This window comes from Fusarium pseudograminearum, chromosome 3 (assembly GCF_000303195.2).
Source record: "Fusarium pseudograminearum CS3096 chromosome 3, whole genome shotgun sequence".
Taxonomy (NCBI): domain Eukaryota; kingdom Fungi; phylum Ascomycota; class Sordariomycetes; order Hypocreales; family Nectriaceae; genus Fusarium; species Fusarium pseudograminearum.
The window spans coordinates 966,222-988,747 of NC_031953.1; the positions used below are offsets into that span (position 1 = coordinate 966,222).

A 22,526-nucleotide genomic window follows, 5' to 3' on the forward strand; every position below is an offset into this window, starting at 1 on the left:
AACACATCCTGCACTCTGGCGCATTATCGGCTCAGTGCATTTCCAGGTTCATGTGCTCGCGGCGGTCATACTCGTCGTCGAAGCAGAAGCTGCACGTGTCGCATTCCAATTGCGGGAGAGCGTGGCCTGTTGCTAGACAGTGCTGGTCGCGAACTTTTCTTCCTGAGTGGAAGTGCCTGTCACAGTCGGGGCAGTAGTGAGTCATGATATCGGACCTCGATGGAATTTATTTGATGTTCAGTTCATTCGATCCAGTTCAACATCAAGTCGTTGGGTTCACTTCAAGGGAGATTGAGGTTGCTAACGTAGCTGATAGCTGAGGGTCAGGCCCGTCCGTGCCGAAATTAGATTAATTATAGTTTGATGGTAAAGCTTATCATCTGTGGTGATTAATTCAACGTCTGAATATCATCTTTTCGAACAATTCCTGAGTGAGCTAACAACATCTGCAGTTTCCTTCACATACATGGAAAGCTCCTCAAAAAGGTGACTGATGGGGAACTGGACCCTGAGATATTTGTCAGGGCGAGTGGATAACACTTTAGAGGCCTAGTCAACTACCCTATGCTGATCAACGACAACCTCATTATTGACTTGTCATTTAGCTGGCGCATCATTATCCGAAACACAGAGCAGCTAGCTAATTGACCTTTATACTATATGCTTTTTTTTTTTTTTTTTGTAGGTTTTTACTCTGATTCTACGTGGATCGTGCTGCAATCAGGTACATCAGTGCTGCTAACCGTCGATAACCGTGTTGGTCATGCTCCCAACTATTATTGCAAGGATAATAAGAATAAACGGGATACTGAGATTATGCATAATAAACTGTACGTGCAACCCCGAGTTCCTGAAATTCAGCACGCTATTCACATGACCAAAATGGTTCCGCATCTGTGATTACTCGCTTGTTAGTCTCGCGGTGAGAGTTCCAACTCAATCACCTGCTCAACAAAATCTATTTTGATAGACATCCGGGTTTCCGAGTTTAGATTTCCGAGGCCTTATTCCGAAATAAGCAGTGTATTAGTATTGTGTTGCCTAGAGATGTCGAAAGATAGGACATTCGATATACTCCTCGTCTATTGACTATGCATTCATATACAAGTTCCGATTTGTAGAAAAGCGAGAAAGGATCTTATACCCGTGGCCTTATTGTATGGAAGTGGAAGGTCGGAATAGAAAGGGATGGTATGATGTTGGTGAGATGCTTGGAATCCTTACAACCTTGCAACAGTCGAGTTTGTTATAGAAAGTCTTAATGGAAGAGGCATTAACCATGCATCAAACTCGACTGTTGGTAAGCACATATTTTGCATGGATATCTGTGGTTCGATCGTAAAGTTCAGACAACGGTTGGGCCAGAGTCTCAGTCAAATCCCCCTTGGGCCGGACACAAACTTTACACTCTTCTCCACCGCGTATATCTTGGCCAACAGCTGGTTATGCATCCGCAACCACAAACGGCAATCCAGCCATTTCATGAACCAAAAATCGAAAGCCCCATCCTTTTTGGTGTATCTTGGGCAGCATATGTTGTCCAGCTGCCTGAATCTCCCGCTCACTGGTTCACCGAGATGATCTAGGAGCGAGAAATATCTTTCGTTTCGGAAAACAATACGTAAAGAGTATACAGAATACTCCGTAGTTCTACAAAAGTCGGATGTGCAAGAAGAAAATACGGGTGATGAGTTGAACTATGCACGACAACTCACTGCGGTCTGGCATGGCAGCGCCGAATTACCGCCGATTTATAGGGCCCGTCCATAGTCAGGTGGTGTTTCACCAGCCCTTCATCTCCGCCATTTCTGGGTGAACGCGGAGTTGGAATGAGGAGTCCCCAGAATGTTGACCCGGATTCTCTCGATGAAAACTCTGGAGTTTGTGCATTTGCTGGGTCGTGGGGGAGATATTGGGGGAGAGATGCAGGCCAAGCCTCTATTCGCTCGGGGAAGTCAAAAATAGGGAATAGGGGGGCCTCATGCGACAAACGGGCCGTTTACTCTGTGATTGTGGACGGTCGACGTTGAAAACGTCTGTCCGTTCCCCAGCGACAGGCATGAAGCTCCGAGTAAACGGCCGGCCTTCTCCACGGCTCCGGGTGGGTCTTGATGGAAAGGAGATTCCGAAATGATGCGGGTCCGGAATAGATTTTTCAGCAATTCGTGAGTTGTATCATTGTAAGTAAGTGTACTCTGGAGTAGACAGAATCGCGTCACATAAGAAGCGATGAGCTGAGAAGCCCTGGAGATTTTTCTGGTTAGCGTGTTAGAGACTTTGATTAATATGCCGGTACTTGGGCCAAGACATCATCATCGCGAAGCAAGATCCACCTGTTCTCCCTGTTTTCCTTGGCGATGAATGATACGCAAGAACCAAAACCTTGGAGATGGATGCAAGAGACAGATTTCTTGGGACTCGGCTCTCCGCAGAATTCCCCAGAATCTCGCTACTCAATCAAGGTTTTTCTTCGGTGGCTTTTGTGACAGAAGCTGGAGAGATGGAGAAGGATGGGTGGGATGGGATGCATTCAATTCTGTCTCTCTGTCTCCTGCGTAATTCATCCTTGACCCCGTGATCGACGTGGAGCCTCTGTTTTGTTATCGCACCGAGAACGATGCCGTAGGCCCAGAGATTGGTCAATGTTGGGGCTCCAAATTGGGCCACACACTGGGGTTTAAGCTTACCTTGACCGTTACGTCATGAGCCAATCCTTAAACACCAACAGCAACACCATCAAAATTCTTATGGCCAAGTTTCCACCCTCTTCAGGTCAGGTACGTACCCCAGAAAACTCTATGCCAAGGGGTAAAACTGACAATGACATCCACATTTTTCCAGAAGCCCAATCAGTGTCAGTCAGTCAGTAACGGGCGCGACCCCTGTACTTTCTTGACTCGTTCCCCGTGGATAACCCGCAACGACACCCCAGGCCAACGCCAAGATTGTCTTGTTCGCCTTGCCCAGTTACCTATGTAGAGAACAGACGCTCTATGAGACAGACTCAATTGGAGAAACCCCAGATCAATAAAGGATTTCTCTATACAAACACCACTGACATCGGCCCTTTACTCCCCAAACCCGTTAGAGAATACACATGGACCGTGTTCCTTTGCGTATACCATCAACACTAAAAGTGATCTGCATTTGGCGCAACGGCCGACTTGAACTTGGTTGCCCATGATGGTTTCTCGTTTCCCCCCATGACGACTGCCAAGTTTAGCAAATGATGCCCCATTCATCATCATCAGAAACGGAAGGATGGACCACCTGCACTTGCCTGCAACGGGCCCCCCGACAGTGACTGCGACTGTCTATTACCTATTCCTTCCTACTGCCCGTCCGTTCTTCCTTCTAGCGTAATGGATCGGGATGCGTTTATGGGGCAGCACCATTTTCTGCCTCTCCCGTTCTTTGATACGACTCAAATCTCCGCTACCCAGACCTGACCCAGACCAGGTCTACCAGCCGGGTCTTGAACAATAAAAGACCCTCGTCCTCCCGCCCTTTCATGCTTTTTGGAAACAGATCTTCACTTTAGTTTTACTTCCTTTTTCCATACCCATACAATACTACTGTCATCTGCTAGGCAGTCGTACCTACATCATGTTGGGTCAAAAGTATGCACTCCCTCCTGTCACTCTATTCTTCTCTCCCCAATACTAACCGTCTCCCTCTTCCAGGTCCATCAAGGTCAATGGCGCCGACTGCGGTGTCGAAGCCATCCTCTTGGGTGTGATTACGTCCATTGGAGGCTTTCTCTTCGGTTACGATACAGGTCAAATTAGTTCTATGCTCCTGTTCTCAGACTTCAAGGAGCGATTTGCCCAAGGCCCTGCGGGTGATAAAGAATGGAACCCTTACATCCAGTCTATTCTTGTTAGTCTCATGAGTATCGGAAGTTTGCTTGGTGCTCTCTCTGGTGCTTAGTATGTTACCCCCATCAACCGTCCTATATCACCCCAGCTAACAACTTTAGTACCGCTGATTGGTGGGGTCGACGAAAGAGTATGACATTCGGAGTCGCCATTTTCATTATCGGTAATATCATTCAGATTTCGGCGATGGAGTCGTGGGTTCATATGATGATGGGTCGATTCGTCGCTGGTCTCGGTGTCGGTAACCTTTCCGTCGGTGTTCCCATGTTCCAGTCCGAATGCGCCCCTCGAGAGATCCGTGGTGCCGTTGTCGCCTCGTACCAGCTCATGATCACCATCGGTATCCTTATTTCCAACATAGCATGTCTTGGTTTCAAAAAGATGGATACCAGCAGCGCCTCGTGGAGAATCGTCATCGGCCTCGGTATCCTTTTCTCTCTTCCTCTTGGCATCGGTATCCTCATCGTCCCCGAGTCTCCTAGATGGCTTGCTTCTCGAGGCGACTGGGAGGGCGCCCAAATAGCATTGGGCCGACTCCGTGGCATGAAGCACAACCTCGACCACCCCCTCGTCCAGGACGACCTGAAGGAAATGAAGGAAATTCTCGAGAAGGAGCAACGAGTTGGCCAGGGTAGCTGGGCCGAGTGCTTCAACCCCAAGAGCGGAATTCCCAAGCTCGTCTGGCGAACATTCCTCGGTTTCTTCATCCACTTCCTCCAGCAGTGGACCGGTGTCAACTACTTCTTCTACTATGGTGCTACCATCTTCGAGTCCGCCGGTATCGAGGACCCTATCCAGACCCAGCTTATCCTGGGTGCTGTCAACGTCGCCACTACCTTTATGGGTCTCTGGTTTGTCGAGAAATTCGGTCGCCGCTGGCCTCTATTCATTGGTGCTCTCTGGCAAGCTGGTTGGCTCGCTGTCTTTGCCGCCATTGGTACCGCTATGAACCCCTCAGAGAGCAAGGCAGTTGGTATCGTCCTCATTGTCTGCGCCTGCATGTTCATCGCTTCTTTCGCCAGTACTTGGGGTCCCATGGCTTGGGTCGTTATCGGCGAAAGTTTCCCTCTCCGTACTCGCGCGAAGCAAGCTTCTATTGCCACAGCCGGCAACTGGCTTGGAAACTGTAAGTTCTTCTACTGTCATTATATGTCTTCCAATACTAACCAGTATTTTAGTCATGATTGCTTTCCTTACTCCTATTGCCACCGCCGGTATCGGTTACGGTTACGGTTTCGTCTTTGTCGGAACCAACTTGGCTGCCGCTGCCCTTGTTTGGTTCTTCCTTTTCGAATCTCGCGCCCTCAGTCTGGAGAACGTCGACCTCATGTACGGCCAGGAGGGTCTCAAGCCTTGGAACAGTCACAAGTGGGTTCCTCCTGGATACATCACCCGCGAGCAGCGAGACGAAGCCCACTTCCAACGTGGCAACGAGAAGCCCAGGAACAGCGAGTCTCACTCTGGAGAAGACTCAAGAGTCGAGTCGGTTATGGCTTAAAGCAGGCTACGTGGAAATTAGCACTTGATGCATACGAGGCGTTTTTAGTTTTATCACTGTATAAATACGGTACTGGAGTCGTTGGCAGTCTAACTTGGAAATTGTTAGATGAATTATGATTATCGTTTCTTCTAAACTTGCAATTTATGCTGGGTATCGCAATGTCTAAGCTAAGAATGTGACTTGTGGGTATCAATAAAATGTCATGCTAGACTCGTATCGTACTGTTGCGCCAGGCAACATTCATCCTCCTAATTTGTATCGCTCTCGCCCTTTTGTTGGCTTTCATCTCGTAGTCGGCCAAGTCATTCCTCCTTCTCTTTCCAATCGCCCTGCTGGCAGATACAGGATGCAGAACTTGGTCATTGCTGGCCAAGTAGTCGATGACTCGCCTGGTAGATGTAACATCGTCTGTCTTGATGGGCTTGAATGATTCCCTGATACATGGGCGACTGTTGCTGACGGAAGAAGCCTCCCAAGCCCCGGTCACTTCATCGTCGAGGGTTGGGATATGTGTTCCGCGCCAAGTCATCTCGCCGTTTGCCCGGTAGCTAAAGACAGAAGCTCTCTCGTCATTGCCGTTCCATAGCTCCAGAATCTCGAGGCTGGGCATCTTCCTCGCTGCACGAGCAGCAGCGCACAAAAGGTTGTTTACGTCCTTCTCTGTGCCGGTGTTGAAGATGTCGGATGTGAGTGATAGTCTCTTCAGGTTCTTCCAGTCGGGTAACGATCTGGTGGCCTCTTCAGAGTTGGCCGGCCAGAACGGGCGCAGAAACTCCTTTGCATCTATTAGATGCGAAATAGAGAGGTACTCCAGGTTCCTGGTGTACTGTCGCAGCGTCTTGGCCAGGCTGACTACTGTGGCCTGCTTGGCCTCCCACTTCTGAAGGATACTGCTCGTATCACCGTACAGAGTGAGACTCTTGACTGATGGCGGTAGAAGCATCCCAAAGGTTTTCTGTGCCTCCTTGCACCAGGCCTTTTCGTCGTGGGACTCTGCGCAGCGCCATCGTTCGACGTGGATGTCTTGGACAGCCGATAGACTCTCAAGCATCTTGTTCAGGGCAGTGGGATATATCTCCCGGAACTGCTGTCGTCGGACGAGGAACTTGGTCACTACCGAGACTGGAGGTAACTCCGCAGCGTTATCGGTGAAATCGAGCGGCTTCCACCCGAGCAGGTTGTTGGTGGTCGCAAACCAGTGCTGTTTACGCTCCGCAGTGGTGAGAAGCCCTTGTCCCGGGTTGAAAGTCCTGTGCATGGCGATGTACGGCCAGTGCACATCTCCGATGGCTTCATACTGCTCTGCCGAGCCAGATGTGAGATACTGCTTGTAGAGCTCGACGTCCTGTTGGACAGAACAGGCATGGCTCATGAAGCTTGCCCAGTCACTCGGCGAAAAAACGCCAAGTTCGAGGGTCATGCCCTTGTGTCCAGTGCTGTCCCACTCCGAAAGGGCATCCCAGAGGTCGGAAATGGACCTGGTAAAAACCGTGTCTAGTCGCCAGATGACCTTGGGCTTTTCGTCCCTTTTACACGGTGAAGTACCGTACTTTGGCAGCGCGATGCGAAGCCAGAGATGCTTGAGCAGTGTGCGTCTGCGGCGGCCCACGATGTGCGAGAGGGAGGGGATATCGGCTTGCGTGATGGTGAGGTTTTTGAATGTTCTTGACTCGAAGAACGAGTTCCAGAACTTATCGACGCAGGCGTAGGGGGCCAGACCGGGTTTCGGAGGGGAAGAGGATGTTGTGTGGGGTGTGTCGGCGACGAAACCGAGAATCATGTTCTGGATTTCGGCCGGTAGGGAGTAGAAGTGAGGCATTGTGAGTGATGGGGAGGGTTTGTGTGTAGGGGAGGGGGTAGTGGTAAGAATGAGAGTGATGATACCCGTGATGATAGAATCCGATGTATGTCGAGGAATAAGGATGCGGATTGTGATCAACAGATATGAGGATGCTCTCAAAGGTTAAGTTCTTCTGTTGCAACCCGATAAAGATGGGCAAAGAAGTAGAGAAGAAGAGCTTGCTAATGATGCAAGTAGATTCAGATATGATACAGGTAATCTTGACGATGATACTTCTCTGATAGAGCAAGGAATATCTTGTAAAGATAGATGTAATGAAGAAGCTTTTCGCTGGAGGATAGCATGAAGAGATAGAAGAAAAGGTCAAAAGATTAAGAGTCTGTAAAATGTAAAGGCATGCTTGAAGAAAGTAGCAACAGGCAAGCCTTGAGTGAAGAAGAATGTAATAGCCAAAGAGTGACAATGGATGTAGTTGAACAATAGCGTGGTGCAATGTGAATAGCAAACGGGAGTGCCTGAACAATAAAGACAGGGGATAAAGGTGAACAATGGAATCTGCAGCTTGATCAACGAAAAAGAACAAGGGCAGCTTTTTTTATACGCAGGCATTCTACAGGCAGTTAAGTTGGTCTTCTTTGGGTCGTGAAGTAATTATGGAAATGTTCCCGCAGTTGTGGCCAGGCAGACAATGTTTCTATTACTTCCTAGAGGTCATTCAGAAGCGTATACACTGATTGGCTTGATTTGAAGTTCAAGTCTTTATTTTGCTATTAAACATCTTGTCTTGATTCTTTGGAAATCTTTACGAGTGAAGTTTCTACTGTATTATTGTAGCAGTGGCAGTCAGTGTCGAAAAAGACGTTTGATCAACAGCTTCCCCCCAGTAAATGCAATTAACAACAGGTGAACTACTTCGTTTGAACATGGCCAAAACTTTGAATGTCAATAGAGATGTTTTTTTAACCCGATATCCGGGGTTTGGAGGGTGATGGCAAAGTTAACGGCGTTACTGTGTAAGTCCCCCTCAGAGTATTAGAAAAATTGGGCAGTTGGAAGCAAGAATAAGAGACGAAAGGTCAGTTGTACGACTTAAAGTACACTCTTTAGGCTGTTTAGTTTTGTATCCTAAGATTTAGGAGGTCAACTTTCTTGCAACCCACTACTAAGGTTACCAGGCATTCAGGCAACATGCGCATGGAAGAGTCATTGTCTCGGTGATTCTTACAAAGGCAAAGACAAAAGTAAAATATTTCAACTGAATCTAACCTGTGGCTACTATGTTTGTATTACACGAACTTGCAGTCCGTCTCGTGAAGCTGTCACCACATCAATTGATGGGTCAACACTCAGCCTCAATACGCAAGTCTTGTGGAATATCGTATGAGTTACACCATAGAATCATTAATCCGAGCGAATACAAGGTATCACAAATAAAAACAAAGCCCTGCCCTACTCCCTTCACGTAGTCATATCAACGGGAAAACAACGGCATCACCCCACGACAACCATCTCGTCCACCATATTCATAAACCTGTCCCTATACTCGGCCGGATCCGCAGTAATACTCATGGGCCCCTTGTGAGTAATCTTGTTAAAGATCTTGACAACCTTTGTCAACGCTCGCGCTTGAAGTGCATGCTTTGTCCAGAAAAAGTCTAGCAGGACACATCGGTACGTCCACTTTCCTTCCACATCATCCACTCCTCGCCGCCAATTTCCTGCATCGGATTCCACGACTGGTACCTCGCTACCCACGGGGTACCGCACGAGGAAGAGCGAGTAGTCGACTGCGTTGTGGGAGGCTAGGAGTGCTGAGTCTGCGAAGAGGAGGGAGAGGAGCTCATCTTTGGCCTGACGTGTGACGCGGACTTTGTCGGGGAATTCGTCAACGAGACGGTCTATCACACTATCCGGCACCAGAGCACCGTTTGCGATATCTCGTTCAGGGAAGAAGTAGTCGTTTGGCTTGAGATCGTACGTCTCCCACGTCTTGGCTTGTTCACCGTGAGGCTTCCCGAAGAGCAAATTCTCCATGACAATGTGATGCGTAGGCGCAGCACCGAGCATTCCACCGATAGACTTGTGTGGTGCATAAACGAGATCCATGATACGGACGAGTAAACTGTGCGGCTGATTCTTCATGTGTCTGACATACGGGTCCAGTAGTTCCTTGGCGAAGAAATCATGTTCGAAGCGTCTGGGCAGCGACTTAATGAGATACTTCTCATTCGCTGTGGTGAAGAAAGTAGAGCCGCTATAACCCAGATCCCCGATGGGCAAGAGCGAGTCTTTGGTATCGGCCTCGAAAGAAATGTGATACTCGTCTTCGTCAATTTGCCAGACTTCTTTTCGCAGCGCTAGAAAATCGACGGAGCGATAGCGCGAGAGGAAGAGTTTGAAGAAGCGGAAAAAAGCGTTGATGGCTTTGATGAGCCCTATTTTTGAAGAGCCGTGACGTTTGCATATTGCCTTTGCTATTGAGACGGAGATGCGAGAAGAGCGAATCTTCATGTTTGCGTGTCAATGATGCCGAGTTGTGTTATTAGTCAAGTGTTGATCAAGTTAATCAATAGAATAACTATCGAATCTGGCCTGTTTAGTGATGACCGGTTCGTGATGTATTGGTAAAGTGTTTGATGGAAGGAATGAAGAAAGGTCGAGTCGCAAGTCAGGCTGAGTGTGTATATCTGACGTCACTGTGTCATAAAATTCGAGCATCGAGATTTCCTCTTTACGACCCAAAAACTTGTGTAACATCACATGTCAAGAAGGATATATTTATAGACAAATTCTTAGATGGTATTGTTTTGCTGTACTGTGTTTCTCATTTCATCCCGGTCATTACCGTTCCGTATCTCTATAATGTCTAACCTGTATAAAACAAAAATGAAACCCCAGACACGCTCGCTTTGCGCCAGTCGCTTCAACCCGATCCCAAACAAAGACAAATAAAGAAAAGGAAAGAAAAGAAAATCTAGTTGTTGCTTTTGTATAACCATCCGAACCCGTTTAGACAAGAGAAAATAAACAAAGAGTGAAAAAAAAAAGACCAACTTAGAAACTGAACAGACCACTTCTTCTCTTACCCAGTGGGTAAACAATCAGCGCACTCATAAACAGACCAACACTGATTCCAATGGCAACTTGAATCACCTTGAACAATACATTAAAGGCAGTTCCTTCGAGGTTGCCCATGGTGTTCATATCAGTCGCAACCTTTGTTCCGTTCTTGGTAATCTCATCGGCCATGGTGATACTGGCTAGGAGAGAACCACCAGCTGCAAGACCAGACGGAACTTGTACAAAGATAGCAGGAAGCATAGCTGCAGCGGCAAGACTGTATCCGACCTTGCGAGGCTTCTTCTCCGGCTCTTGGCCCTTCTCTGGTGAACCAGGTCTCGACTCTGGGTCTGTGAGGGTTGGGAGGGACCATGACGAGTCCGACTCGAGATTCTTCTTGGTGTAGCGCGGTCGCATCCTGAGTTTCCACCAGTCGACCAAGTCCAGCCAGCCGTTCTCGACATGTCGTCCCATGCGCGAGTAGAGGTTCGCGAGAATACCAACCGCCAGGGCACCCATCATGTTGGAGATTTGTCCGTTTCCGCCAAAGTAGTCGGCGCTGTAACTGTTGACCGACCAGCCAGCAACAGCCATGCCGACCATGACGGGAGATTGCTTCCACTTGGCTTGGTTGATAAGACAAAGACACATGGTGAATCCCGGCACGAAAAGAAAGTACCAGCCTCGCTCCAGTGGCCTGTCGCAGGTCGATCGACTAGAGGCATTGCTATCGATCATTCCGTAGAGGGAAGCGCCGATGGTGATACCGTATCCGAGAAATAGCGTGTAGATGAGAGCGTGCACCATGCGAACACTACCAGCCACGATGTTGTGACTTTGAAGTTCGAGTGAACTGCAGAGAACCATGTAGCCTGGAAGGATTAGGGCAATACTGCTCTGCGCCAGAGCACTGAAACAGAAGAGCTCGCCTCCCCGGATGGAGCCAAATGCTCGCGCGAAAAAGGATGTGATGACAGCGGCAGAAACTTCAAACACGTGGGCATAGAGCTCGTTACTAGGAGCCAAGACGAGTTGAAGAATGCCGACAACAGCGCCAAGAAAGAATGCAATAGGAAGATCGATGAATCGTCCTTGGAAAGCAAACGGTGCCACACAAGCTGATGCGACACCGTATAAAAACACTCGAACCCAGACATTGAACTTTGGTTTCCGTTCGTTAACCTCGTCAAGTCGCTGTGTAGCCTCCTCAACGCCAATCTTATCGTGGACAACCTCCTTGTAGATGTTGTGCACATCACGAAGACGTCCAAGATCAATACCCTGTGGAACTCGAACGAGCTTGACCTCTGTCGTATGCGTAGTGCTGTCGTCGAAGCTGATAATCATACACCCAGGAAGATACAGAAACTGCGCCTCAATCTCGAGAACGCGCGACGACATGGTCATGTACTCCTCCAGTCTATGGGTAGGAGCGCCGTACATCATGAGTGCCCGGCAGAGCTTAAGGAGATATCGGTGACGCTGGATGATGCCAGCGATGTGGATGGTGATGCGAGTCTTGTCCCGCTTCTTGGGTGGTGGGGGTTGTTGCTTGGCGTTCTCGGCCCATTTACCAGCCATGTTCGCCGATGCGGGTGCAGCAAACATGGACGATGACTTCATGAGCTCTGTGAGAGCAAGAGAGGAACTAGAGTGGCGGGACTTGTGGTAGTTGAACAAGCCGCTAGATGGTCGGGAGCGAGGGGGTGTTCGGAGGGGTGTGCCGTTGGATGAGGTTGGTCGTGATATAGGAGGCGAGCTACGAGGCGAGATGAGAGGTGTTCCTGGATCTTTTGGTGTGTTAAGACCACTACCAGGAGCGTTTCTATCATCATTGTAAAGCTTCAAAAGCGAACCAAGGATTCCACCACGGTACTGTTCCGGTCGGGGGACGTAGTCGTGAGCGTAAGCTTGTTGGAGCACTGGCGTGGCGGTACCGGAAGCATGGCCCCCTCCGTTCGGGTGTTTTGTATATAAATCCTTCTTTCCCTTGCGAGTGTGCGATCTAACGAGATTCTCTGCTGCGGCGTGGTGCATGAATAAATCCTCATCGACTCTTGGTACACGCTGGCGAAGGCCAAAGTAACCTGCATCCTCAACAGTTGTCGACTTGGGTGGTGGGGTGACCTTGATGTTGTCGTAGTCCTCGATCAAAGGCTTGAAAGAGGGCACTTGGGGCGCTTGGTCGAAGTTGTCAAAGTCAATTGAGCCTCTTCGAGATCCTGGCGCAGAGAAACTTCCTAGAGAAACAGCAAGTCGATCAGCTCGTTGTCGAGCATCGGCCATGGATCGGTACTGTCTCTCTGTCGTCCTGGACTCGGCCTGGTCCGCCTTTTCCCTCTCTCCGGGGTCGTCATAACTGGTGTTTCTGCGGAGTGCCGGCCTGGGTCGCTTGGGGCCCATAATCTCTGGTGTATCTGGTGCCAGCATCTGAGGCTTCTCCTGACGCTTCTTGTCCTGCTCTGCGGATAAGATCTTTGTCAGGGCGAGACTCAGTTCGTATGCATCTGGTGTGTTGGGCGGCAGTTCTCCAGGGGCAAGCTGTGGTGATCCGGCGGGTGAGAAGATGACTTCGTCTGGATGTTGAGGTTGACCTGGATGTAAACGAGTAGGGGCTGACGACTCGCTGCTTTCACCAGCAACAGCAGCTTCTTGCTTGCTTGCGTGCCAGCCAACTCTCTTCTTTTCCCTGCGAGCAGGAGTGTGAACCTGGCTGGTTTGACCACCGCTGCCACTCCCGCTTGCACTGCCGCTTCCACTATCGTTCTGTTCGCCCGTCATGTTAATCGAAAGTGAGATGGGCGATAAACAATAAAGGAAGATGATATGATGTTAAAAAAAAAAAGGAGCAGTCAGAGCACGGTGAACACTGGGTCCCAATATGTGTGTGGTTTTAACGAAAAGACGGACACCGTCTGTGTCTTTAAGAAATGGGCCCTGGAGGGCTTCTTGAGCTCAAGGTTGAGTAGGAGGAAATGATATTCATGGTTGCAGATCAGATCAGAGCGAAGGCGAGGGGGGGATGGAGATGATTTACGGGTTTTTTTACTCTGTGCTTTGGAATTCTTTTTCTAAACTCGCTCCAGGGCGCAAAACAAGAAAAAAAGAGGACGAAAACTGGGTCTTTCTTTACAAGTCATAGGCGGCAAACTTGGATGATAAGGACCTGTGGGTCGCCGAGAGCAAGCCCGAGCGAGACAGCTAGGGATTGTACTGTGCAGTATCTATATTAATCATGGTAGCCCACGATTATTTTTAAAGTGTGTACGTATGTGATGATTGCATGATGATGGTGTGCTACTTTTTTAGTTGTACTGCTTTGGCCTTTTGGCTCTCGGCGTCATGGAATTGTTGATGGCATGTTTATACTGGCGATATCTTCTTTGGTGTTTTCAGTCGAGTCATACCACATCTCACAACGGAAATGTACCAGAACCTTCTAACACTCGTCATAGACGCAAAAGCAAAAAAGGGGAACATGTTATCCGAGACTTGAGAATTTGTTTCCTTCTGCTTTAACTTTTCCTCTGTGCAGGCCAATCCTCGCTTCGTCTGGGCTCAACGTTTCATTCCGCGAGTACCAATTGGTTCGGATAAAAAGGGACAGACAACGAAGAGTTCGTTATCAAAGACACCATGAAAAAGCTCGGGTTACTCGTTCGGGTAGGGTGTGGCAAATAACAAGATAGAGCTAGGACAGGACCAGGCTGCCGGTATGATACTTTGGGCTAGTCAGCAGAGGCTCAAGTTATAGTGCCCTTCAGCAGGCTCACGGGCTTGCCTCAACAGGTATTAGCGAGTGTCCTGTGCTCCAGGGGCCTGAGCTATCCTTGATATGCTGCAGCTGCCAGCCCTGTAGCGATCGGTATGTTCCATCCTTTTCGGGTCCCGGGCGGGTATCAATTTGTTTAGTTGGCCTCTAGGTGCCTGTTTAGTTTCCACAGATTGGACACTATTCGAGTTTGATGAACTGGAATGTTGAGGCTCATCTAAGTTTTAGTTAGGTCTCTACTAGACTGATAATTCCCGTAGCACACCATCTCAACAGTAGATCCACGTTGTTGCATGCAGGGCTGGCAGTTGATCAACAGTCTTGGTTTCTATATTGGTACGACAAGATATGCATGTTGACGTGCAGCTGCAGATACCAAGCACAAAGTGAACTGATGAATCTGATCTGATTTCTGTATAATGTACAGTGTCCGTACTTGATATGATGATATGCATGACCGGTGTCGTGACGCGTAACTTGACAGTGAGTCAATTCATTGGGCTACTCTTACTTTGATGGTGACATTCATTCGCAACACCAGATATCTAACATTGCATGTTATCTCTTTTCTCTGTGGATCCACAAACAATCACATGTTTGCAGCATCCCTTGGGCTCCAATCCATAAACAAGGACAAGGGATGGCGAAACGATCCATTTATCTATCGCAGACTCAAGATAGATCCACCCGGCATTACCGGGCTGCTCGGAGCGGAGCGGATCAAAGCGCCGATAAAGCTTGAACTAGAACGCTCTAGACAACCGTCGTCCGTGTACTGTTATTGGTGGTAGATATCTTGCAAAGCTTCACAGGAAACAAACGAGTTGAGGTTATTATATATTTCAACTACCTACTATCCAGACCCGGTAGATCTATTTCATATCCCACAGCTACTTTACATATCCTCCAAAATCACTTCAACTGATAGACTCTTAGTTGACTGAGGCCTGTCCAAGGTTCTGGATAATGTTGGCACCGTCAAAGAGACCACCGTTGCCGGCCTTGGCACGGCAAAGGGAGCTTCCACGCTCAATGACGTTGTTATCGCACTCGAGGTTGGACTGCTCAACACAGCTCAGAGAAGAGCCGCCTATGATGATGTTAGCGATCCATACTATGTAGTAGATATTGGACTGTCTACTTACAGTTGTTTCCGCCAGGCACGCAGCGACCGGTCTGGCCGTTGGCGGCAGTGCAAGTATCCTGCTTCAAGCTGGTGTTGGCGACACAGCATGCTCCGTTGGGAACAGGTCGGTTGTCGTTCTGGCGACGGACGTTGACAGCGCTGCGAGGAGCGTTGCGAACACCCTCAACGTCCATGGTGCCAGCAGAGGCAATGGCAGCGAGGCCGAAAACAAGGGTGGCGAGAGAGAACTGCATCTTGAATTTGTTGAAGGTGAAGAAAGAGGTTGGTTGGTTGGTTGTAGTAAAGAAGATGTGAGATGTGAAAGTAGACCAGCCGACCAGCGGAAGAGAAAAGAATTGAAGATAGTAGGTAGGTTGAAATTGCTTGTTGAGTATCGAACTGAAGAAGCAAGAACAAAACTGAGCGTCCTATCAAGGCATCTTATACTTTTCTCACAACTCCTGCGATGCCTCTCCAGCGCCTTCTCAAACGTCTGGAAACTCTTGGTATGTTCTCCCCCTTACCGAGGCATCGTCTCGAAATTGGCCCTGGTGTTGTTGGGAAAATTAGGCTATAGCCACCGCAGCTGTATAGATGCATACTAGACAAGTGCTATAGTCCAGAGCATCTTGGCCATGAGCGGTGACAGGCATGAACCCAGGCCTCACATCAGACAAATGCTGTACTGAGATTGGATGATACAGAGAATGCCTGGTGTTCAGGTTGTATTGAGATGAAACGGTTTCCAACTTGACATCTCTTTCGGAAAAGTCGACCGAGAATAGCATAGTTTGGTAACTGTTTTCAAGGGGAATAACTGCAAATGCTATAAACAACTGGAAACTCTGATGCGGTAAACGCCTCCTTGAGGCATCGGATGCTGAGTTATCCGTTCTAGGGGTAGAAAGATTTGAGACATGGGGATGGGGTGTCATATTTAGTGGGTCACTATGATAGACGTTTAGACGCTAAAGTTGACGGCGCATTTCTGTCATGTTGGTCTTGGAGTTTCAGGTTTTCTTACATCTCGAGTGTTAAGATACAGGCTCAATAGACCCTGATAAAACAAACAATCCATTTTGGTCTTTTATTACCGTTGATGCGAAATGCCATCAACGGCATGTTACCCTACAACACTCAATATGTCTGTCCAATCGTCTATACGTGAGATCAACTGAGGGATAGTCCTCGGGGCATGACAGAATATTCATCCAGTTTGCACCTTACTAAAGCATTGGTTCGTTTATTTAGTTACTGCTTGACACCTTAGTAATTAAACAAACATCATGAAATGTTGTGTTGATATCAATATTGGCCATGGTTAAAGTGCGTACAACATCGGTTAGTGCAATGAGTAATCCAGTCGAGACTCTTCTATTTTACTGGGCCTCGTTTCTCCCTTGTCGAAGTTGCATCCACCCCAAAACACCAAAGATACAAGGTGAATCAATGCATAAGAAATAAACGCTCAAGCGCCCATCAAGCGAGATACATCAGGCCTGTTCAATTATCATACCCTTGAAGATCTGGGCATCAATAATCTCATCACCCCTCCATCGTCATCTCGCCAAAAGATGGCCTCGTCTTCATCTACTCAGGGGTCCGTGACTACACGCGCGAGCCCCGATCGCATTGTACCTATGCGCGTCATCGTCTGTGGCGTTCATCGCACAGGCACGCTGAGTATGTTTCCATCTGACTCACCTGCTCATCTCGTATTCCAGGCGAATCTTGTCAAATATACCCTGCAGCTAAATAGCTGAAACACTTGTTGATACGTGCGCGCAGGTATTAGAAACGCCCTCTGGCAGCTTGGTTTCCACGACTGCTACCACATGCAAACACTCATCAAGGACCCATCTCGCTCCCCAGAATGGATCCGTGCTCTCGAAGCAAAGTACGCCGGGCGCGGCTCCTTCACCCGTGCTGACTGGGACCGTCTTCTCGGCGACTGCCAAGCCGTGTGCGACGTTCCAGCTGCTTTCTTCGGCGCCGAATTAGCGGAGCTCTACCCCGAAGCCAAAGTCATCATCCTCAACCGTGATCCTGAGAAGTGGTACGAGAGTGTGCTCAATAGCATTTACTTGTTGACGTCTCCCAAGGACATCTGGGCCAAGCTAAGCATGATTTACTGCTTTTTTCTGGATTCTAACATTCAGTACATGGCAAAGTATAGCAAATCTATGAGATCGCTGGTGCAAAAGTACGATCACGGGAACGAGAAGGAGAAGGCTCTGGAGTGGTACAAGGCGCAGTACCAAGAGTTTCGCGACCGTATCCCTGAAGAGCGCCGCTTCGAGTACACCATCACTGATGGATGGGCGCCTCTGTGCAAGTACTTGGATGTTCCTGTGCCCGAGGTTGAGGATCCAGAGACTGGTAAAAAGGTTGTTGCCCCGTTCCCCCACCTCAACGACGGCGAGACGTTCCGTCAGAATAGCAAGGTCATGAAAAAGAAGAGCAGAGAGAGAGCTAATCAGAACTTGCTTGCTGGTGTGGGAAGACTGGCCTTGACTGGTGTTGTGGGATATGCTGGATACCTCGTGTGGAAGACTCGGCTTGGAGGGCGAGTTTAGCTGAGTTGTAATATGCTGCCATGTGTTCAAAACTATCTGTAATATGTACTACTAGTATGAAATCTATTCTTGTTTGCTTTATATTGACCTGTTGTCGTGGACATGCTGGCAAGTTGCGACTGGATGAAAGAGGCAAGCTGTCACATGGCTGACTCGGGAATAAACCACGATGCAAATAGATCCACAAGCATAAGCTGATGAATTGAGGCTGCATAACTTTCATAGTGCCATGGTACAAGCTGTCATAAAATAGCACCCCCACGCTCTAAACACACGTGAGGAAAATACTCTGCAGTGGCCCGTATTGTTGAAGGTCTTTGTATCATGACGGCGATCATGGTTACTACTGAAGATCAACTTTAACCACGTCTATTTTTACTATATATGTTCAAGTCAGGGACTATAACTGCCTATTGCTTCTCTTTCTTAGATGACTCTTGCTCGATGAAAAGAGACATAAATACAAAAACCAGCAAATGTACATGTTTAGCATTCCTCGTTGTCCTCCCCCACGCTCTTGTCAACTCCATACCCGGGGGACTGTCTCCCCTCCTCTGTTGTCCGTTCCATTCCCCTCTCACGTTACATCACAATTCAGAAGCATCATTGGTCGTGCAGAGCGTGGGGGGCAATTCCAACTTTCCCCAATTCAACAAACAAATAGGGTCTAAATAGTAAGCTGTGAGGCTTAGACTGACTAGGAGGGATCAGACGACTGTGATCACGGACCGGTACCTGCTTCTGCGGGGATGATGGTTGTGTGAATGTGGTGGAGGGCAACCCATTGAATATGCTCGACATTCTGTCTTGGTACGATTTACTTGGTCGGTGATGTTGGTGGCGTTGTCAGAGTTGATTCGTGTTGTAAGTCGTGTAGCTCTCACCGTCCAAGTCTGTCGTCTTCACGTTATAAACCTTGTTGTACCAGACGAAAAACCCCCACCGAGTCTCCATAAACAAATCGTGTCTTGTCTCTTGACTCGCGTGTCTCCATCAGAATCAGGCGAGCTCACCGGTTCGGTCCGGAGTCTCTCGGCCGGGTGTGTGAGAGGGAAAGTCGACGGACGCCCCCCGGAGACAATCACTAGACTTTCCCCCGCCTTTTTGATCCCGAGCTAAGACTAACAAATCCCTGTTCTTGATCCTTGGCCTCTTTAGCTGACCTTTTACGACCCCCACGCTTTTTCCCTCATGAATTGGAGGACGGTTGAATCTTCAAAGGCTTAGGAACGATGTTCGCGTCCTCATGACGAGCGCGCCACTTCCTGTTTCCGGTTGGACATAAAAGACCTGCTGACGCCGACCACTTTGACGATGGATCTAATACCCATCAAACTATCCTTTCTCGTCTTTTGCCTTTTGTCTGCTTTGCTTGTATAAAGACAGCGTACATCTATCCTTTTTTACCATCTATATCCTCTATGCCTTCGACATTGCTTGAAACTCCTACAATGGGCTCTCCCAAAGCATCTCAACTACGCCTAGGCGATGGCGTCTACGTCCCTACCCTTGCCTTCTTCACCCCCGAGGATGAAGTAGATGGTCCAGCTCTTGAGAAGCACATTGTCAAGTTGCTCGAGGCAGGCGTAGCTGGCATCGTTGTTCACGGCTCCAACGGCGAATGTGCCCATCTGTCTCCATCAGAACGCACAACCATCATCCGCGTTGCTAGAGATACCATCATCCATGAAGCCAGCGGTACTCGCGTTCCACTCATCGCTGGCTGTGGCGCTCAGAGTACACGAGAAACGACTGAGCTGTGCGAAGATGCTGGCAAGGCCGGTGCCACTCACGCTCTTGTGCTACCTCCCAGCTACTACGGCGGTCTTCTCCCCGATGATCTGATCGTTCAGCATTTTTACGCCGTTGCTGACAAGAGCCCCATTCCTCTTCTTGTGTACAACTTTCCTGGTGCTGCAGCCGGACGGGATCTCTCCTCGGATACGATTCTCAGCATCGCCAAGCACCCCAACGTTGTGGGTGTCAAGTTGACGTGCGGCAACACTGGCAAGCTTGCTCGTATCGTGGCCGACTGTCCCGAAGGCTTCTTCGTTGGTGGCGGCAGTGCAGATTTTATCCTGCAGGGTCACGCGGTGGGCGGCAACGGTACCATCTCTGGTCTAGCGAATCTCTGCCCGCGAGCATGCGTCCGGATCACAGAGCTTGCAGACGAAGGCAACTGGAAGGAAGCCCGACAACTGCAGGCCAAGGTGGCCAAAGCAGACTGGATGGCGATCAAGACTGGTTTTGTGGGAGTCAAGGCAGCGCTAGGTCACTTTGGTGGATACGGAGGCGAGCCTCGACGACCATGCGTTGCGCCGTCTCAGAAGGAATTGGATACTATCGCTCTTGGATTCCAGGAAGTGATGGATCTTGAGATAACGCTATGATTGGGGAGGCAAAAAGCAGGTTTTGACGGGGAAAAGACAAAACAAAAAGCAGGTTTGCATAGCGGCTGACGACGATGATGATGATACGATACATGATTTTCAAGCACGAGATGGTGTTGTGGCGTTGGGGATACTGTACACAGCTCTTCTGTACGGTTCCAATTCTGAATGCTGCTGTAGTACATAGTTACCTATATTAGCATATTAATATCATACCTCCTGAACAATTGTTGCAGACACATTTGTCATTGATATTCCACGACTCTGCGTATTTTTACCCCATCGAAACTACCGTTCCCCGCAAAGTGGCCATATATCCCACGCATGCCGTGTAACGAATTCCCGAACGGTGGCATATGTCGGGAATCGGAGAAGAAGTGGATTGGACAGAAGAAAAGAATAAGCATAGGGTGTCTTGTGGTCAACTTGGAGGGGGCATCCAGGCACGTCTGACATTTCCGCATTTGGAGGAGTACTTTTCTGTGGTCTGCAGGTCTCACAAGGTTGAGAAGAGGTTAGTCCGACCAGCACAGGAGTGTTTGTGACGTGGGAGTTGATATGATGTGTCCGTATAGTGAACTTGTGTCGAGATATACTCATCGTTATAGGTCACATCAAACCATGTACCTATGGCTTTTAGTGTTGAGCTTTCAACTAAAATCATGGTATAGGCGGTGCCCGGGTATCCGGTGGTGTTTTGCGATTTCTAATGGATGGAAGGCTAATACCAACTCTATAGGTGCCCGGGTATAGCATAGAACGGTACAACTCATGTTACAGGCCCTCCAGCGCTGTCTCTACACTACAGAGGCTGTAATATTGAACCCGAAACTAAACCCGATCGGACCTACGGACATAATTAGTCCGGCTTGATGCCCCTCCATGAAAAAAAGATAGTCACCGCCTAACATTTCTGCCCCACCCTGGGATTTTCTACGAAACCACCAAAAAAAAAGTTGTGAAAATCGTCAACCCAAACCGTCGATCAATCGAAATATCCCCAGCGCAAAAATGCCCAAAGCGACAAAAGGCAAGAATGCCGGCCCCCGAAAGGGCCCCTACGAGAAGCCCGCCGCAAACAGGGTCTTCAAGTTCAACACCAACATCGGCCAGCATATCTTGAAGAACCCTGGTATCGCAGACACCATCGTCGCAAAGGCATACCTCAAGCCCACAGACACCGTCCTCGAAATCGGTCCCGGAACTGGTGTCCTCACCACGAGAATCTTGGAGCAGGCCAAGGCTGTCAAGGCTGTCGAGCTGGATACCAGAATGGCTGCTGAATTGACGAAACGAGTCCAGGGCGGGCCTCTGCAGCAGAAGCTCGAAATCATCATGGGTGATTTCGCTAAACTCGACATTGTGCAAGCTCTTCCACCCATTGATGTCTGCATCAGCAACACGCCCTACCAGATTTCATCCATCATCGTCTCCAAGCTCATTTCCATGCCCAAGCCCCCGCGCGTCAGCATTCTCATGGTTCAACGAGAATTCGGACTGCGATTGTGCGCCCGCGCTGGCGATTCGCTATACTCTCGTCTTTCGGTCAACACACAGTTCACTTCCAAGGTCTCCATGGTCGCCAAGGTTGGCAAGAACAACTTCTCCCCTCCACCCGAGGTCGAGTCCGTCGTCGTGAGGATAGAGCCTCGAACAGACGTCCCCGCTGTTGGTTTGGAGGAGCTGGACGGTGTGTTGCGTATTTGCTTCTCGCGAAAGAACAAGACGCTGCGAGCTAGTTTCCTCGACTCGCATGAGATTTGCGAGCGCAACTGGATCACATGGACGTCCATGTACCCCGACAAGGTCAGCGAGAAGGATCTCGACCTGCTCCGCGACAGCATGGACACCGCCGAAAAGGTGTCCGACTCCAAGCAGAGCGTGTGTGGCGTACCTGTCAGCAAGGCATCTCTCAAGAACTTGATCCGAACCAAGATTGAGCATGTCCTTGAGACCACCGAACTCGCCGAGGCACGAGCCGTCAAGTGTGATGAGAATGACTTTTTGAAGCTCATATTGGCTTTCCGTGAGAACAACATCTACTTCACATAGAGCACACTACGATACCCAAAAGTTATGATTTTATCCTACCATGTATTCAGTCCGTTTAGACTGAACTACTATTTCTGCCGCACCAGACGGCCCCGAACGACATGCGCTGCATCCACCCCACAACACAGGGAGTCGTAGCACCGCAGTGTCGGACTTTTGTTGATCAGAGATTGGGCCATAGGCATAAGAGATGGACAGAGTAAAAAGCAAGCGACTTTGAGGCCGCCAGACCGCTCGGCAATACATGCCCAGACCCCACGCCAGACACCCTCCGACCCTCATTTTGAGGAGACTGTGGGGATATTCACAAAGTGTCCGACATGCGGGGAAGCGTGGGGGTTGCTCGGACAAGGCACCGGGAGAGGTTAAT

General features: G+C 49.1%; 8 protein-coding genes across 8 annotated transcripts, besides 1 other annotated feature; 4 read left to right on the forward strand and 4 right to left on the reverse strand.

The window, feature by feature from the left end:
- Nucleotides 1-3,606: 3,606 nt before the first annotated feature.
- On the forward strand, nucleotides 3,607-5,376 carry FPSE_04933 (uncharacterized protein; the record flags this gene model as incomplete). Its single annotated transcript, XM_009258051.1, has 4 exons — nucleotides 3,607-3,620; nucleotides 3,684-3,929; nucleotides 3,980-5,004; nucleotides 5,057-5,376. The coding sequence occupies 4 exons, from the start codon at nucleotides 3,607-3,609 to the stop codon at nucleotides 5,374-5,376; spliced, it is 1,605 nt and encodes a 534-aa protein (XP_009256326.1).
- A 208-nt stretch (nucleotides 5,377-5,584) lies between these two features.
- On the reverse strand, nucleotides 5,585-7,198 carry FPSE_04934 (uncharacterized protein; the record flags this gene model as incomplete). The annotated part of the gene is made up of 1 exon (XM_009258052.1): nucleotides 5,585-7,198. The coding sequence occupies one exon, from the start codon at nucleotides 7,196-7,198 to the stop codon at nucleotides 5,585-5,587; it is 1,614 nt and encodes a 537-aa protein (XP_009256327.1).
- A 1,473-nt stretch (nucleotides 7,199-8,671) lies between these two features.
- Nucleotides 8,672-9,691, reverse strand: FPSE_04935 (uncharacterized protein; the record flags this gene model as incomplete). Its single annotated transcript, XM_009258053.1, has 1 exon — nucleotides 8,672-9,691. The coding sequence occupies one exon, from the start codon at nucleotides 9,689-9,691 to the stop codon at nucleotides 8,672-8,674; it is 1,020 nt and encodes a 339-aa protein (XP_009256328.1).
- A 429-nt stretch (nucleotides 9,692-10,120) lies between these two features.
- Nucleotides 10,121-10,153: a microsatellite.
- An 81-nt stretch (nucleotides 10,154-10,234) lies between these two features.
- On the reverse strand, nucleotides 10,235-13,021 carry FPSE_04936 (uncharacterized protein; the record flags this gene model as incomplete). The annotated part of the gene is made up of 1 exon (XM_009258054.1): nucleotides 10,235-13,021. One exon carries the CDS (start codon nucleotides 13,019-13,021, stop codon nucleotides 10,235-10,237), a length of 2,787 nt encoding a protein of 928 aa, XP_009256329.1.
- Nucleotides 13,022-14,944: 1,923 nt separating this feature from the next.
- On the reverse strand, nucleotides 14,945-15,392 carry FPSE_04937 (uncharacterized protein; the record flags this gene model as incomplete). Its single annotated transcript, XM_009258055.1, has 2 exons — nucleotides 14,945-15,102; nucleotides 15,158-15,392. 2 exons carry the CDS (start codon nucleotides 15,390-15,392, stop codon nucleotides 14,945-14,947), a joined length of 393 nt encoding a protein of 130 aa, XP_009256330.1.
- A 1,320-nt stretch (nucleotides 15,393-16,712) lies between these two features.
- FPSE_04938 (uncharacterized protein) lies at nucleotides 16,713-17,714 on the forward strand (the record flags this gene model as incomplete). Its single annotated transcript, XM_009258056.1, has 2 exons — nucleotides 16,713-16,821; nucleotides 16,927-17,714. 2 exons carry the CDS (start codon nucleotides 16,713-16,715, stop codon nucleotides 17,712-17,714), a joined length of 897 nt encoding a protein of 298 aa, XP_009256331.1.
- A 1,421-nt stretch (nucleotides 17,715-19,135) lies between these two features.
- On the forward strand, nucleotides 19,136-20,104 carry FPSE_04939 (uncharacterized protein; the record flags this gene model as incomplete). Its single annotated transcript, XM_009258057.1, has 1 exon — nucleotides 19,136-20,104. The coding sequence occupies one exon, from the start codon at nucleotides 19,136-19,138 to the stop codon at nucleotides 20,102-20,104; it is 969 nt and encodes a 322-aa protein (XP_009256332.1).
- A 1,011-nt stretch (nucleotides 20,105-21,115) lies between these two features.
- Nucleotides 21,116-22,156, forward strand: FPSE_04940 (uncharacterized protein; the record flags this gene model as incomplete). Its single annotated transcript, XM_009258058.1, has 1 exon — nucleotides 21,116-22,156. One exon carries the CDS (start codon nucleotides 21,116-21,118, stop codon nucleotides 22,154-22,156), a length of 1,041 nt encoding a protein of 346 aa, XP_009256333.1.
- Nucleotides 22,157-22,526: the final 370 nt, after the last annotated feature.